The 16,347-nt window shown below is 43.1% G+C and overlaps 2 protein-coding genes across 6 annotated transcripts in view; both read right to left on the reverse strand.

Annotated features, from left to right (window-relative positions):
• LOC121023484 (zinc finger protein 548-like) overlaps nucleotides 1-276 on the reverse strand; it is a 9,258-nt gene extending 8,982 nt beyond the window's left edge. The window contains exon 1 of one of the 3 annotated variants that reach the window (XM_040465431.1): nucleotides 23-276. In XM_040465431.1, the coding sequence (XP_040321365.1) occupies nucleotides 23-163 (141 nt within the window). In that variant the 5' untranslated portion in view covers nucleotides 164-276. The remainder of the gene's footprint in view (nucleotides 1-22) is intronic. The other 2 variants (XM_040465432.1, XM_040465433.1) reach the window with 2 other exon arrangements.
• Nucleotides 1-16,347, reverse strand: part of LOC121023457 (zinc finger protein 304-like) — a 498,588-nt gene that overhangs the window by 459,239 nt on the left and 23,002 nt on the right. The window contains exon 3 of one of the 3 annotated variants that reach the window (XM_040465359.1): nucleotides 12,821-16,272. The exons of the other annotated variants lie outside the window; for them this stretch is intronic. Within the exon in view, the coding sequence (XP_040321293.1) occupies nucleotides 14,453-16,272 (1,820 nt within the window). The 3' untranslated portion in view covers nucleotides 12,821-14,452. Of the gene's footprint in view, nucleotides 1-12,820; nucleotides 16,273-16,347 lie in introns of those variants that run through there. 3 annotated transcript variants of the gene reach the window in all.

A 16,347-nucleotide genomic window follows, 5' to 3' on the forward strand; every position in this document is an offset into this window, starting at 1 on the left:
GCCCGGGGGTCGCAGCACCCACCTGCGCCGGCTTCACCGGCGCGGCCTCGGCCTCCGACCAGTGGGAAGAGCGGGGCGGGACGCGGCGGGCGACCGGGCGGGGGCGAGGACGCCTCGCAGCCGCCACTGCGGCGGGAACAGGCCCTCTTTTCGCGCTTTCCATTCACGTCGGTCGGGACTGAGGATTCCGGACGCACTAAGCCACGGAACAGTCCCGGGAACGACAGAGAACTCAGACACCACAAAGGCGCCCCCGGAAGTCCCGCCCCCACGAGACGCGCACTCTCGAAAACGGCCCTTGGCTACGCCGCACGGGCTTCCGGGTAGTGTAGTTTCAACGCCGTTATTGCGCGGATTCAGGACGTAGGTCGTTCCTGACAGATTAAGGCCCTGAAAGAGTATGAGGAGCTCTGGGAAATGGAGTTCCGTGTTCTTCAGGGGATGGGGCTTGCTGCTTCTTAAAGGGCGATACCCAGCTGTCCTCGGAGTGCAGCGTAGGGCGACTCAGAAATGTCCAGGGGCCTGTTGTTTCAGACTCCGTGAATCATAGCACATTCCCAAAAGGCTGCACATAGGAAGGGACGCAGCATGCCGTAAAGTTCCTCGGCATCCCCTCGTAGCTCTCAGTTATCTTGTTGCTTGCAAGGGACGTGTACACTGACTCTTTGGAGTTCCTTTTAATACCCTTTAATAGTTTCAATAAGAAAGCTTTCAGACAGGACTGTGATGGGGAAGTTGGAGGAGAGATGTCAGGAGGCACTGAGGTAGTTAGAGTGACGATGGGGGCGCCTGGGTGGCTCAGTCGGTTGAGCGTCCGACCTTGGCTCAGGTCATGAGGAGTGTTTTCACCCTGAATACCTGATCTTGTTTACCTCTTATACCTTTGTTCTATACTGGAGCCTTTGCCCTGCCCCCTCTATACCTATCTCACTGTTTGTGGGTTTGAGCCCCACGTGGGGTTCTGTGCTGACAGCTCAGAACCTGGAGCCTGCTTCAGATTCTGTCTCCCTCTCTCTCTGCCCCTCCCCCCACTCATGCTCTGTCTCTCTCTGTCAAAAATAAATAAGCATTAAAAAAAAAATTAAAGAAAGGAGGACGATGTGCCTCTAATTCCCACAGAAGGCATTTGTCCTGCCTGTATAGTCAGTGATGGTATTCCAGTACTTTCATTCAGATATTTATTATTGTATTTCTGAGATACGTTACATTTCTTTTAAGATCTGAAACCTATCTGAAAAGAGAAAGACTTAGCACGTGCCAACTTCTGCCTGAACAGTGTGTGCCTTCTTGACAAGTTGATCGTGTGTGCAAAGGGGCATCTTATCCCTGAGATGAAGATTTGAGTATCCACAATCTCATCTATTTGCTGGGAAGTGAGTATCATTTCATCTGTAATTGCAGCAGTAGTGAATGCACAGGGGGTTGGTATTATCTCTGGAAAAACACTTGTGAAATGGATATTACTGAATGCTACTAAAAATGATTTTGTAATCTTTCAAGGAGAGTGGCGAAAATCATTCTAGAGAAATATATCTGTGACAAGTGGGGGAGAAAGTTAAGATCTCAGTGAAGTTTGAGCAGGAGACACTGAGTTGAGAGGTCAGAGAATGAAGCTGAGACTGTAGCTTGCTGAAACCTTGGCTACATTCATGGTTTGGTTCCAAAATGTGATTTTTTTTTTAAAGTTTATTTATTTATTGTGAGAGAGAAAGCACGAGTGGGGGGGGGGGCAGAGATAAAGGATGGATGGAGAATCCCAAGCAGGCTCCAGACTGTCAGCACCCAGCCTGACATACGACTTGAACTTATGAACCGTGAGATCATGTGTCTTAGACTCTGGGTCTAGAGTTCTTTCTTGGCCAGCAAGAAAGCGGGATGCAGGATTAAAATGTGAGAGATGGCTAATGTCCAGGAGAAGACAAGAGCCCTGATTAAGGGTCCTTGCTTCATTTTTATTAGGATCAGAAGGCTTACAAATATGGTGATGGACGTGCGCAAAGAGACAAATCTGTGAACATTAACATATGGGCATGAGGGAAAGGGGGGTTTGAAGATATACGGTGTTAGGGGTTTGGGTCAACATAAAACAAAATCCTCGCAACGGGCAGATGGTTGTTAACCGCAGACATGAGACGCTGTGTCTGTTTATCTTAGGTAGCCTAGGGGATAAGACAGATAGAATGTGTAACCTCCGGGTTAACAAGGCACCTTTCTTTTATTAATTAGCTCCACTCTGGACAACTTTGCCCTGCAGTGGTCTATAGCCCTATTTACCTGTTCACCTAATTTGCTACTTCCTTCCTGTGAAAGAAGCTTTCTGCTATAGTACTAAATGGGGGGGGGGGGGGGGTGTTTTCACCCTGAATACCTGATCTTGTTTACCTCCTATACCTTTGTTCTATACTGGAGCCTTTGCCCTGCCCCCTCTATACCTATTTACTTAATCTTGTTTACCCAAACTTGGGTGTGAGCATCCTTTGGCTTTGTAATTCTTTATGCCTTGTGAACCCATCAGTGCAGGCTCAGAGGATTCCTAAGTGTATTCCCCACAATCACGACCTGAGCCCAGGTTGGATACTTAACCAAATGAACTTCCCAGGTGCCCCGATTTTTAATATTTGAAAATATTGTGCATTTACAGCCTGTAGGGAGAGGAAAACACAATATTGAAAAAGAGTTGCCACAAAGGTAAAAAGGAATGGGGAAGTTGTGCTGTTGTATATTTACTGATCTGCAAATGTTCAAGGAGCACATAAAGGGTTGCAGGTACAATAGTGTGTGGCACACAAAAGGGATAGAATTGCCTGTGGCTGTGTATACAGCACACGTCCTTTGTCCTGTGTCAATGCTGTCAGGATGCCATACATATTCCGTACTTAGCTTTTTTACAATACGTTACAAAAAGTCAGCAGTTATAGCTATTTTTTGCACTGTAATTGGCAGTTAAATTACTTAGTGGCAACCTTAGCTCAAAATCAAAGCCCCATAAGTGACCTTCTGGAAAATGGCTTATGGTCTCTCCTGCTGGTTTAGCTGAGGAAGAACCAAAGAGGGGACTAAGATTTGGAGTGCTTATTTTTCATATTCAGGGAAGGAAAAGAGTGTTCTTTGGCCAAATTCCAAAGTCATGAACAAGAAACCAAAGTTTATTAGAAATAACTTCAGATGACCTCTGAATGCCAGCCAGTTCACCCCAGCAACTCAGCTTCTGAAAATTAGATCATTGATCATTCTGAGCTTCCAAAATTCAGTCAGTCCGTTCAAACCCCAGTCCTGAAAGACAGCCAATCAGTGACAGCCCCCGGCACGGGCAGCAGTCCATCAGCAAGGGCCTCCCTTCAGTGACCCTGCTTCTGAAAGTTGGTCAACAGTAGGTACCACAGTCACAACTGAAGAGCCCATCAGTTCTTAAACACGCCTGTTTCTGAAAGTCTACCAATTCCTGAATGCCAGACTTACCAAAAACTAGATGAGAGCAGCTCTGGTTTTCTTTGAGGTGACTAGAAGCTCTCCCTTGCAGGCACATAGAAAATTCTTTTTCTTGGGGCGCCTGGGTGGCGCAGTCGGTTAAGCGTCCGACTTCAGCCAGGTCACGATCTCGCGGTCCGTGAGTTCGAGCCCCGCGTCAGGCTCTGGGCTGATGGCTCAGAGCCTGGAGCCTGTTTCCGATGCTGTGTCTCCCTCTCTCTCTGCCCCTCCCCCGTTCATGCTCTGTCTCTCTCTGTCCCAAAAATAAATAAACGTTGAAAAAAAATTTTTTTTAAAAATAAAAAATAAATAAAAAAAAAAAAAAATAATTTTATTTTCTTTTTTTTTTTTTTTTTTTTTTTTTTTTGCATTGCATACCGAGTGAAATTCATTGTTAATTCACAGGTTTGCAAACCTTTCAAGGGTTCAGCCTGTTTGTAACATACACTTAGTTATGAGTTTGGACTTATGAACGACAAACAAGTTGGCACGGACTTTGAGATTGAGAAGGCAAGGTTTTCTATTCTTTTTTCTTTTTTTTAATTTTTTTTTTCAACGTTTATTTACTTTTGGGACAGAGAGAGACAGAGCATGAACGGGGGAGGGGCAGAGAGAGAGGGAGACACAGAATCCGAAACAGGCTCCAGGCTCTGAGCCATCAGCCCAGAGCCTGACGCGGGGCTCGAACTCACGGACCGCGAGATCGTGACCTGGCTGAAGTCGGACGCTTAACCAACTGCGCCACCCAGGCGCCCCTCTATTCTTGCCCAAGTTGCTATTACCCACTTTTGGGTGTATACTCAATACAAAAATGCCCAAATGCAAGCATAAATTTTGTGATGAATTTCCTGAAGAGCGGATATGTATTAAATGTGGTGAGAAGCCTCTTCAAGGTCTTTGTATGATATGCAATTGTTCATTTAATACGGAAAATGGATAGATGTAAATCAACATTATTCACAGTTAATCATGAGGGGTGTATGAGTTCAACTAATATCAAAGTGAGTGAAAAAATTTTCAGAGAAATTCAGATTAAGAAAACAATTACAGGAGAGGTTGTAAGAGCTTCCACATTGTATATCGTGATTAGTCCCCCAGCTCACACTTCTGCGGAACATGTGTCTCACTAGTCAATATTTGATGGACAGAGGAACAGGGTAAACTGGATGTGCTCACTGCAGAAGCTGTTTCATCTAGGATGTTTATCATGAAAGTCCTGCTGAGATCTGCTCTGCGTTGCTGGTCGTAGCAGATCTCAGCCTCCTACCCAGTGCCGTACCACATATTTGTCCCTTGCACCTTGTTAAGGGCAAGTCAAATCCTTGAAGATTTGGGAAATCTGCTCTCTTTGGGTTGAGTTTCTGGGCTTTTCATTCTGTTTGATACCTGGGTTTTGTTGTTAGTTCCCAGCGGTTTGGGATCCTTGGTGGATCAGGCCATTCCTCTTCATTACCTTTTTGCCGTCTTTTGAGCGATTTTTTAAATTCTGTGCTAAAAGTTTGTTGTCCTAATAAGTTGAATCATAGGGTAGAACACAGTCATTGCCATATTGTCAGCAAGCCTGTGGTTCAAGCCAGCCTCACAGACCAGTGTGCAGTGTGTTTGCAGATCCCATTGTACTGGCAACTATCTAGACAACTTTGCTGCGGGTGACCAATAAAGCAAGCGTGGTCTCCTTACACCTTTTTTTTTTTTTTTTTTTTTTTGGTATTGAGAGCTGGACTATAATCTAGAGAAAGAATTCTCTCTGGTTATCTACATGCCAGGGGCACAGATTGTGAGCCTGTGGTTTAAAGCAGCCAATCATTAGGTTGAGGGTTAGAGGTCCACAAGTATTCTATTCCTACCAGCCATTGTCTGCTCTCATAGGGTGCTCTAGGTCTAAATCCTCTCCTCTCCCATCAAAAACCCCTGCATTTTATGTGCATTCCTGTTCCAATCCTAATTCTTGAGCCTATCTTTCTAAATACTGTAACTACACCATGGGGAATTTGGGCCTTCAGTGGTCACTGTGGGGGGACATTTGATGTGTTAAGAAGACTTCTCAGGCCCAACGGACTGTGTTGTTTTTATGAGTATGCAGATGCCTCCAAATAAAATCTGACTCAAAAGTTGCATCACTAAAAGATTCTTTGGGCAAAACTAATGAGCAATTTGACGAACTTCAGCAGTAGCAAAGGAGACTCATTCCCTTTGTAAATCCTCCCTCCTTGTCCTCCAGTTGCTTCCCCATATCCAGCTCTCCCTTCCCCCTTATCCTTCTGATTTCTCTCCTTTGGCACCTCTTCCTCCTCCTGTCCCCTTTGTCCAGGGCCCACACATTTTCCCAACAACTCCCTGAAAACCCCAAATGCCAGCTACTGCTAAACACCCACCCTTCCCATGAGTCAGGCGTGAAGGAAACTATAAAATTTAAGCCTTGGACTTGAGCGGAATTAAGAGGTAAAACTAAAGATTCCCTCTGACCCAAATAAGACCACCAACTATTCATAAAAGAATTTAGCTTTTTTTTTTTTTTTTTTTTTTTTTTTAGAACTTAGAATTCTTTACAGTGCTTAGAAACCAAGGTCACCTAACTTATACGGTGTATAAGGAGTAACAGGAGTCCTGTTTCAAAGGGTCATGAAATGGCCAGAAAAGGAGGTCCAAGTCTCCTAAAACCCATACCTGAAGTATTTATAACAAAAGTCGATGATACAGTAATTTAATCATCGGGCCAAAATTATTTGAAAAAGATGAAGCTATAGATTTTCAATACAGACTAGAAAAATACCTTCTTACAACATTTGGGAGTTACGGTGGTGACGTAACAGCTAATGTAAAACGATGTCATTTTATCAATGGCATTAAACTTAAAGTTAGAGACCTAATCTGAAAACAGAAATTAGAATAATAGTCCCTTTAGCTGAACTACAACAGTCCATTTTGAAAGGGCTTTAGAATAAAAACAAGACAGGACCTGATGTAAATCGTGTCTCTGTGGGTCAAACAGCTGATGGCCCACTTCCCAATCAACCATCTACTGAGAAAGTCACTTGTAGATACCGTAAATAGAATGAACACTGGAAAAAAAGGTTGTCCTATCTTATGAAACAAAACCCAAGACAAAGAAAATACCCTCAAGTCAGCACTGTCAATGAGGGTGCTCTGAGGAAGGAAAAAGTGCCTGAGAGCCTGCCTTAAGCACTCATACCAATGGTCATCCTCACCAATTCCTGACTGATAACGGGGGTTACTCCTTCTACATTAAACACTGACAGCTTTGCTTGGTCTCTTCCTCAGAATGTAAGATATCTACAATAGCCAATAGATTTCCCCCATTTCAAACCTTAATTATAACACTTGGGCCCTTGACTGAAAAATTAAAAGCATTCTTCCTGCTCTGTGATAGCAGCCCTGCAAATTTAATAGGAACTTCTTAAACCATATATTATCAAATATCCTATCAGTAAATGGAGAAATTACAAGGGATTTTTAAAAGACATAAATATCCTGAGCTAGATAAAGGTAAAAATGCTACATATAAAAATCAATGTGACACAGCTAAAGTAAATGATTAGAGGTAAATGTGTAACTTTAAGCAGCTTATTACAAAACAAGATGTCAATAACCTAAGCTTCTATGTTTAAAAAAAAAAATAAGAAAATAAGACCAAACTAACCCCAAACCAAGGATAAAAAAGAAAATAATAAAGATTAGAACAAAATTCACTGAAATTAGAAAGTAGAAACACAGACACACAAAACCCTGATAACTAAAACAGACAAAAACACTACAAAAAAGACAATTATAGGCCAATATCCCTGATGATCATACATGCAAAAGTCCTCAACAAAATATTAACAAACCAAATTCAACAATAACTTAAAAGGATCATGCACCATGATCAAGTGGGATGCAAGGAGGTTTAATATCAGCAAATCAATCAACATGATACACCACATTAACAAAATAAGGGACAGAAATCCTATGATCATCTCATAGGTGCAGAAAAAGCTTTTGGCAAAGTTCAGCATCTATTTATGACAAAAACTCTCAACTAAGTAAATGTAGAGGAAATGTACCTCAACATATTAAAGGCTATAGATGACAAACCCACAGCTAACATCATACTGAACAGTAAAAAGTTGAAAGCTTTTTCTCTAAGATCAGGCACTAGACAAGGATGTCCACTCTTGCCACTTTTAGTCAAGTAGTATTGGAAGTCCTAGCCACAGCAATTGCACAAGAAAAAGAAATAAGAGGCATGCAAATTGGAAAGAAAGTAAATCTGTCAGTATGTCAGATGGCAAACTGCATACAGAAAACCGCAAAACCTCCACCTGAAAACTAGTAAACTAATAAATGAAATCGGTAAACTTGCAAGATACATAATCAATATACGGAAATATGTTGCATTTGTATACACTAATAAAAACTATCAGAAAGAAAATAATCTCATTTACAACTGCATCAAAAAGAATAAAATAATAAATTTAACCAAGGAGATGAAAAGCCTATACTCTAAAAACTATCAAGACACCGATAAAAGAAGTTAAAGACAATACAAATAAATGGAAAGATAATCCATGCTCATGGATTAGAAGAATTAACATTGTTAAAATGTCCATACTACTCAAAGCAATCTACAGATTCAATGCAATCCATATCAAAATACCAATGGTATTTTTCACAGAATAATCCTCAAACTTGCATGGAACCATAAAAGACCCCAAATAGCCAAGCAGTCTTGAAAAAGACCCAAGCTGGAGATACGATGTTCCCAAACTTCAAACTATAGTACAAAGCTAAAGTGGTCAAAATAATATGGTACTGACACAACAACAGACACATAGGTCAATGAAACAGAATAGAGACCACAGAAATAAACCCACACTTATATAGTCAATTAATCTATGACAAAGAAGACAGGAACAGAGAATGAAGACAAGACAGCCTATTTAATAAATGGTGTTGGGAAAACTGGACAGCTACACGAAAAAGAATGAAATTGGACCACCTTATTATACTGTATACAAAACTAAACTCAAAATGGGCTAAAGACTTAAATATAAGACCTGAAACTATAAAACTCTTTGAAGAAAACATAGGCAGTGAGCTTGCTGACACTGGTCTTAGCGGTATGTTTTTCAATGGTCTCCTCAAGCAAGGACAACAAAAGCAAATATCAGTAAGACACCAAACTTGGGGCACCTGGGTGGCTCAGTCAGTTAAGCATCTGAGTTTAGCTCAGGTCATGATCTCACAGTTTGTGAGCCCGGGTCGGGCTCTGTGCTGACAGCTCAGAGTCTGGAGCGTCCTTGGGATTCTGCATCTCCTGCGCTCTCTGCCTCTCCCCGCTCGCGCTCTGGCTCTGTCTCTCTCAAAAATAAACAAACATTAAAAAATATAAAAAAAAGAGAGAGACCAAACTAAAAAGCTTTTGCACAGCAAAGGAAACCATCAACAACAAAAAGGTAACCTACGGAGTGGGAGAAGATATTTACAAATTATATATCTAATAAGGGGTTAACATCCAAAACACATGAAGAACTCATAAAATTCACTATCAAACAACAACAACAACCTGATTTACAAATGGGCAGAGGACCTGAAGACGTTTTTCCAAAGATGACAGACAACAGGCATATAAAAAAATGCTCAACACCACTAACTTGCAAATCAAAACCACAATGAGATCAACTCACACCTATCAGAATACCTATTATCAAAAAGATAAGAAAGAAGTATTGGCAAGGATGTGGAGAAAAGGGAACACTCGTGCACTACTGGGAATGTAAATTGGTACAGCCACTACGGAAAACTGTATGAAACTTCCTTTAAAAATCATAAACAGAGGGGCGCCTGGGTGGCGCAGTCGGTTAAGCGTCCGACTTCAGCTCAGGTCACGATCTTGCGGTCCGTGAGTTCGAGCCCCGCGTCAGGCTCTGGGCTGATGGCTCGGAGCCTGGAGCCTGTTTCCGATTCTGTGTCTCCCTCTCTCTCTGCCCCTCCCCCGTTCATGCTCTGTCTCTCTCTGTCCCAAAAATAAATAAAGGTTAAAAAAAAAAATCATAAACAGAAATACCATATAGTCTGGCAATTCCTCTTCTAGGTTATCTGAAGAAAGTGAAAGCACGACTTCAAAGACATATGCTTCCCTACGTTCATCACAACATTGTTTACAATAGCCAAGGTATGGAGGCACACTGGATGTCCACTGATGGACGAATGGATAAAGATGTGGTATGTGTGTGAAGATATACATCTATCTATCACTATCTAATGATCTCCCTATATGAATATCTATAGCTATCTATCCAACTATCTATATGGAGAGAAATACAGTATTACTCAGCCATAAAAAAGAATGAAATCTTGCCATCTGTGACACGATGGACCTAGACAGTACTATGCTAAGTGACATAAGTCACACAAAGAAAAATACCGTATGATTGCACTTATATGTGGAATCTAAAAATCAAAACAAATGAACAAACAAAACAGAAAGAGACTCATAGATACAGAGAACAAACTGATGGCTGTCAGACAGAAAGGGGGTGAGGACAGATGAAACAGGCAAGAGGATTAAGAGGTACAATCTTCTTCCTGTTATAAAATAAATAAACACAGGATGCAATCTAGAGCATAGGGAATACAGTCAGTAGCATTTTAACAACATTGTACAATGACATTTGTAACTACACTTGAGATGACCATTTTGTAATGTATATGAATACTGAATAAGTATATTGTACACCTGAAACTAATATATTGTATGTCAATTACTCTTCAATTAAAAAATAAATGAGGGGCGCCTGAGTGGCTCAGTTAGTTAAGTGTCCTACTTTGGCTCAGGTCATGATCTCACGGTCTGTGAGTTCGAGCCCCACATCAGGCTCTGTGCTGACAGCTCAGAGCCTGGAACCTGCTGCAAATTCTGTCTCCCTCTCTCTCCGCCCCTCTCCAGCTCACACTGTCTCTCAAAAATAAATAAACATTTAAAAAAAATTTTTTTAGGGCGCCTGGGTGGCTCAGTCGGTTAAGCGGCTGACTTCAGCTCAGGTCATGATCTCGCGGTCTGTGAGTTCGAGCTCTGCGTCGGGCTCTGTGCTGACAGCTCAGAGCCTGGAGCCTGTTTCAGATTCTGTGTCTCCCTCTCTCTGACCCTCCCCTGTTCATGCTCTGTCTCTCCCTGTCTCAAAAATAAATAAAACGTTACAAAAATTTTTTTTGAATTTTTTTTTAAATGAAACAAAAAATTGGTTCAAAAGATCAATGAAATTGACAAAACTTTAGATAGGCAAAGAAAAAAATTAACTACAGTGGGACTGAAGACATTACTGACCCTACAGATATTAAAAGTATCCTAAGGGAATATTATAAAAACCATTATCCTCCCAAATTATGACAATTTAGTTGAAATGGAAGAATTCCTAAAAGGACACCAATTATCCCAAACTGACACAAGTAGAAAATCTATATAGGACTATACTAAGTAAATTTTGACTGAAATCGATTGAAAGTCTTCCCAAAAGAAAACTACAGGCTCAAGTGCCTTCACTAAGGAGTTCTAGCAAATAGTTAAAGAAATATCCCTAATCTTTCAAAAACTCTTCCATTCTTCCAGAAAATAAAGGAGACAACATTCCCATATTTTTCTACAAGATCAGGATTCCTCTGATAGCAAAGTCACACAGAGCTATGACAAGAAATCTCCAAACTTTATCTCTCATCAATATAGATGCAAAATACATTAACAAAGTATCAGAAAACTGATGTGGTAATGAATACAAAGGACTGTACATCATGACCAGGTGGGATTTGTCCCAGGAAATGCAAGGTTAGTTTGACATCTGAATATCAATGAATGGATTATACCATATGAACAAGACCCTTCCCCCAAAGAACCCACCCCATGCCCACATGATTCTAATGGATGGAAAAAAATTGGAAGAGAGTCTAGAAACAGATCAGCAGAAATACAGTCAACTGATTGTTGAAAGAGGAACAAAGGCAATTCAGTAGAAAAAGGGTAGTTTTTTCACCAAATGGTGCTGGAACTACTAGATATCTTCATTTTTTTAATGTTTGTTTATTTTTGAGAGAGAGAGAAAGAGAGCACGCGCACGAGCGGGAGAGGGGCAGGGAAAGAGACAGAGACAGAATAGGAAGCAGGCTCCAGGCTCTGAGCTGTCAGCACAGAGCCCGACGCAGGGCCTGAACCCATGAACTGTGAAATCATGACCCGAGCCAAAGTGGGATGCTTAACCGACCGAGCCACCCAGGAGCCCCTAGACATCCTGATGTTTAAGAAAATGATCGAGATACAGAATTTATACTTGCACAAATATTTTCTCAAAATGGGTAACAGACCTAAATGCAAAACACAAAACCACAGAACACCTATAGGATGATAACACTGGACACTGAATCTTGGATTTGGCAATGCCTTTTTATACAACACTAAAAAGACAATCCTTGAAAGAAAAACTGGGTGATTTGGACTTGATTAAAATTAAAATTCTGCTCGGCAAAAAACAGTGTTAAAGGAATATGAAAATGATACTTACACATCATTAAGGAATTCCACATGAAAGCAACAACGCCACACCATTACACACTGCTAGAATGGATGAATTCCAAAACACTGACACCACCAGATGCTGATGAGGACGAGGAGCAACAGAAACTCTCATTCACTGCTGGTGGAGGTGCAAAATGGGACAGCCACTTTGGAAGACTGTTTCTTACAAATCTAAACATACTCTTATTGTATGATCCAGGAAATCACACTCCTTGGCTTGAACCCAAGAACTGGAAACTGACATCCACACAAAACCTACACACAAATACATATTGCAGGCTTCTCATAATTGTCAAACTTGGAAGCAACCAGGAAGTCCTTCAGTAGGTGAGTAAACTGTGCTATATCTATCTAATGAAATGTTATTAACCGATAACTTGTACACATCTTAGAGCAGCTTTATTTGTAACGGCCCCAAACTGGAAACAACCCAAACACCCATTACTAGCTAGATGGATAAAAACCAACTGTGGTATATGCATACAGTGGAATAATACTGAATACAAATGAACGAACTATTGATACACACAATGAGATGGATTAATCCCAAAATAGTTATGGATAGTGACAAGGGCTAGAGTCCCCACTCCCAGGAAGTATATACCATAGGACAGGATAAAATTCTAGAAAATGCTTGCTGTTCCCTATGAATTGTAGAAAAGGGTATTAAAAAGACTGTGATAAAAGGATTATAAAGGGATACAGGGATGTTGGGGTTGTGTTGAGTATGTTCATTATCTTGACTGTGGTGATGGTTTCATAGGTATATACACATGCTGAAACACATTTCATACTTTAATATGTGCAGTTTATTTCATGTCAATCATACCTCAACAAAGTTTTTGAGAATTAAGTGTTCCCCATAAAGTTCATATTTACTGTCCCTCTCGGAAAGTCACATCTCCCAACTATTTTGGTTCTACCACATCCCTCTCCCCAGTTTAGGAGGATGAGCCCTGCCTCAATGTCAGCAAAAACTGGAGAGCAGTGAAATCCATGTCCCACTTCAGGCATTAGGAGTGCCAGCTGAGTCAGAGAAGCCCTATCCTTGGAGCTCTCCTTTGTCAGTGCTGAGGTTCCTGCCTGTGTAGTGATGGCCACAACCTCAACAGCCCAGGGAGGTACAGGAATCCACAAACCTTTAGACACTGACAGTAGCCTTGGCCACAGGAGATACAGATGTCTGAAGATCCTAAGAAGTTCTATACACTCTCATCCCTCAACAATCATATGGGCATCTGTAGATGCCTCCTGAAGAGATACATATCCTCTCATTTGCCACATTCACCTCCACTCCATTATCTCAGTGTTTCTGACCTGTTTTGATCCCCGCCTTGCCCTGTGGGCCTTCCAGGCAAGAACACTTTGCCTGTGGGATTCTGGATATCAGGGACATCAGGGACTGGCTGATCCAGGAGACAGAAATCCCTGAAAAGTCCTGGGGAATATGCGAAATTCCCTAGAAACAAGAGACCCACTTCGTATGGTTTCCAGAAGCCCTGGGGATTATCACACCAACGATGCCCTCCTCAAAATGAACTCTGGGCTCACAGGAAACTTGCCTTCCAGGCCACAAGATGAGGCACCCAAAGCTCTTCACTCTTTTCTAGCAAAGCCTTGGGCAACAATGGAAATTAGGCCGAGACTGAGATTTTTCTCTGCCATCCTGTTGACCCTTCTGAGGCACATAAAGTTGGCGCCGACAAAAGGTGTTCCTCCCTTCATGTTGGAAGAACCCAACTTTTTCTCAATCCATTGCACACAGTAAAGAGACCCCCCCCCCTCCCCCAACACACACACATACGAGTATCACTGCAGATGAGAGCAGCGTGAGGCAAGCAGTTCTAAAGTCAGGTGATGTGGAAGCAAGACGAAGGAGTCCTGGTTATTGTGTTTACAGTCAACATTGTTCATGAAGAGAAATCCTGTCTGGAAATCCCCAGCAGACTCCAGTTCAAATCCTTTTCGCGAGAGATGGATCACGTCCACTCAGAATCCAGCCATGCGGGAGGAAGTGAGCACCTCACAGGGCTCAGGACACTCATGATTCCCTCCAGGGAACAGGAGAGAGAGCCCAGGGGTCTGCGTTCCCTGAGCATATCAGAGTGACTGACACTTGCTGTGGGACCTTAACAGCTGGCAGCAAAGAGATGGCTTCCGCCACAGGCACTGGCAGTGACAGAACTCTGTCAAGAGCCCTGGGTAGTCTACAAAGTGCAGTGTACCTCATGAAAGCTTCCCACCTACGTGCTTCTTATCGGGAACGTCCTCATGATACATGTACGAATGATGGCTGATGGTTCCCTCCCAAAGGGTACTCACAGAGATTTTCTCTGGTGTGAGTCCTATTAGGTCGAACAAGGAGACAGCACATTTTCTGCATTCCTAAGGCCTTTCTCCAGTGTGAACTTTCTCATGCTAAACAAGTTTAAGAGGTGTAGCTGAAGGAGCACCGAAACTGTTGCATTCGTGAGGCTTTTCTCCAGTGTGAACCCTCTGGTGCCGGACAAGATGGGAACTTCTGCTGTAGGCTTTCCCGCATTCGCTGCACACGTAAGGCTTTTCTCCAGTGTGAACCCTCTGGTGGAGAATGAGGCTAGAGTTTCGGCTGAAGAATTTCCCACATTCGCTGCACTCGTAAGGTCTGGCTCCAGTGTGAACTTTCTTGTGCTGAACAAGGTGGGAGCTGCTGATGTAGGCTTTTCCACATTCGCTGCACACATAAGGCCTTGCGCCAGTGTGAACTCTCTGGTGTAGAATGAGGCTGGAATTGTGGCTGAAGCATTTTCCACATTCCGTGCACTCATAAGGCTTCGCTCCAGTGTGGATTCTCTGGTGTACAATAAGGTTGGAGCTATGGCTAAAAAATTTCCCACATTCACCGCACTCATAAGGCCTTTCTCCGGTGTGGATTTTCTGGTGCTGCACAAGTGTGTCTTTACGGCTAAAGGCTTTCCCACACTCGCTGCACTCATAAGGCCTGGCTCCAGTGTGAATTATCTGGTGCTGAACAAGTGTGTCTTTGCAGCTGAAAGCTTTCCCACATTTGCTGCACACGTAAGACCTTGCTCCCGTGTGGACTCTCCGATGTTTGATGAGGCTTGAGTTATGGCTAAAAAACTTTCCACATTCAATGCATTCATAAGGCCTTGCCCCAGTGTGAATTCTCCAGTGCTCGATAAGGTGGGAGCTTTGGCTAAAGAACTTCCCACACTCACTGCACTCGTAAGGCCTCTCTCCAGTGTGAAACCTCTGGTGTTGCACAAGTGTGTCTTTCCGGCTGAAGGCTTTTCCACACTCACTGCACTTGTAAGGTCTTTCTCCGGTGTGAATTCTCTGGTGCTGAACAAGGTGGGAGCTTCTGCTATAGGCTTTTCCACACTCACTGCAGTCGTAAGACCTTTCTCCAGTGTGGACTCTCTGGTGCTGAACAAGTGTGTCTTTGCGGCTGAAGGCCTTCCCGCATTCACTGCATGTGTAATGTCTTTTTCCAGTGTGAAATTTCTGGTGCATTTTTAGGTGAGACAGGTGAATGAAGGCCTTTCCACACTCTTTACACACATGCGATGCTTCTCCGCTGTGAATTTTTCTGTAATTGATAAGAGCTGATTTCTCCTTGGACATATTTCCACATGGCGGGCATCGAAAGGGTCTTACTTCAGTCTGACTTACCTGGCTGCCGAGGAGAGTAAAGGTGTTCAGGAAGGCTTTCTCGCTGTCGGTGCAACTGAAGAGCACCAGTCCATCATGGTCTGTCTGCTGCCGGCCGACACTGGAGCCGGCTGGGAAAGATTCCATGCACTCAGTCCTTTTGTACGGAATCATCCCATTGCTGGTGGTAGGGCACTGGAAGAGGCCAGAGCTGCCCAGAAAGTCCATCCCCTCCTCTCTGCAAGTACAGGGTTTCCCTGGCACGTGGACTGCATAGCTCTTCACGTATGAGGCCCCATCAGCGTCCCCTCCGAAGAGATCCTCTCCACTGCATCGCTTCTGGTGCCGGTAAAAGTCCGCACTGAGTAAGAATCCTCTCCCACACGGGCCACGTGTGTATGGCTTCTGCAAGGGGGGTGATCCCTGGCGTTCCACCAAGTTCAAAATGTCTCTTAAGAGTGGATCACACACCTCACACGGGTGGGCTTTCTGGATGAACGGACCTGACTCAGGAGTCCTGAGCTGCGACACGCCGACAAAAACGTTCTGCTCAGGCGTCTCCTCGTTGTCTGCTTCACGCCAACAATCTGAAAGCGAAAAGAGGCCGGTGAGGTACACGTGGGCTTTGGTGGACAGCAGCGGCCGCATCACATCCATGTGTG

This window comes from Herpailurus yagouaroundi, unplaced genomic scaffold, assembly GCF_014898765.1.
Source record: "Herpailurus yagouaroundi ecotype Mexico unplaced genomic scaffold, PumYag 557, whole genome shotgun sequence".
In the NCBI taxonomy this organism is placed as follows: domain Eukaryota; kingdom Metazoa; phylum Chordata; class Mammalia; order Carnivora; family Felidae; genus Herpailurus; species Herpailurus yagouaroundi.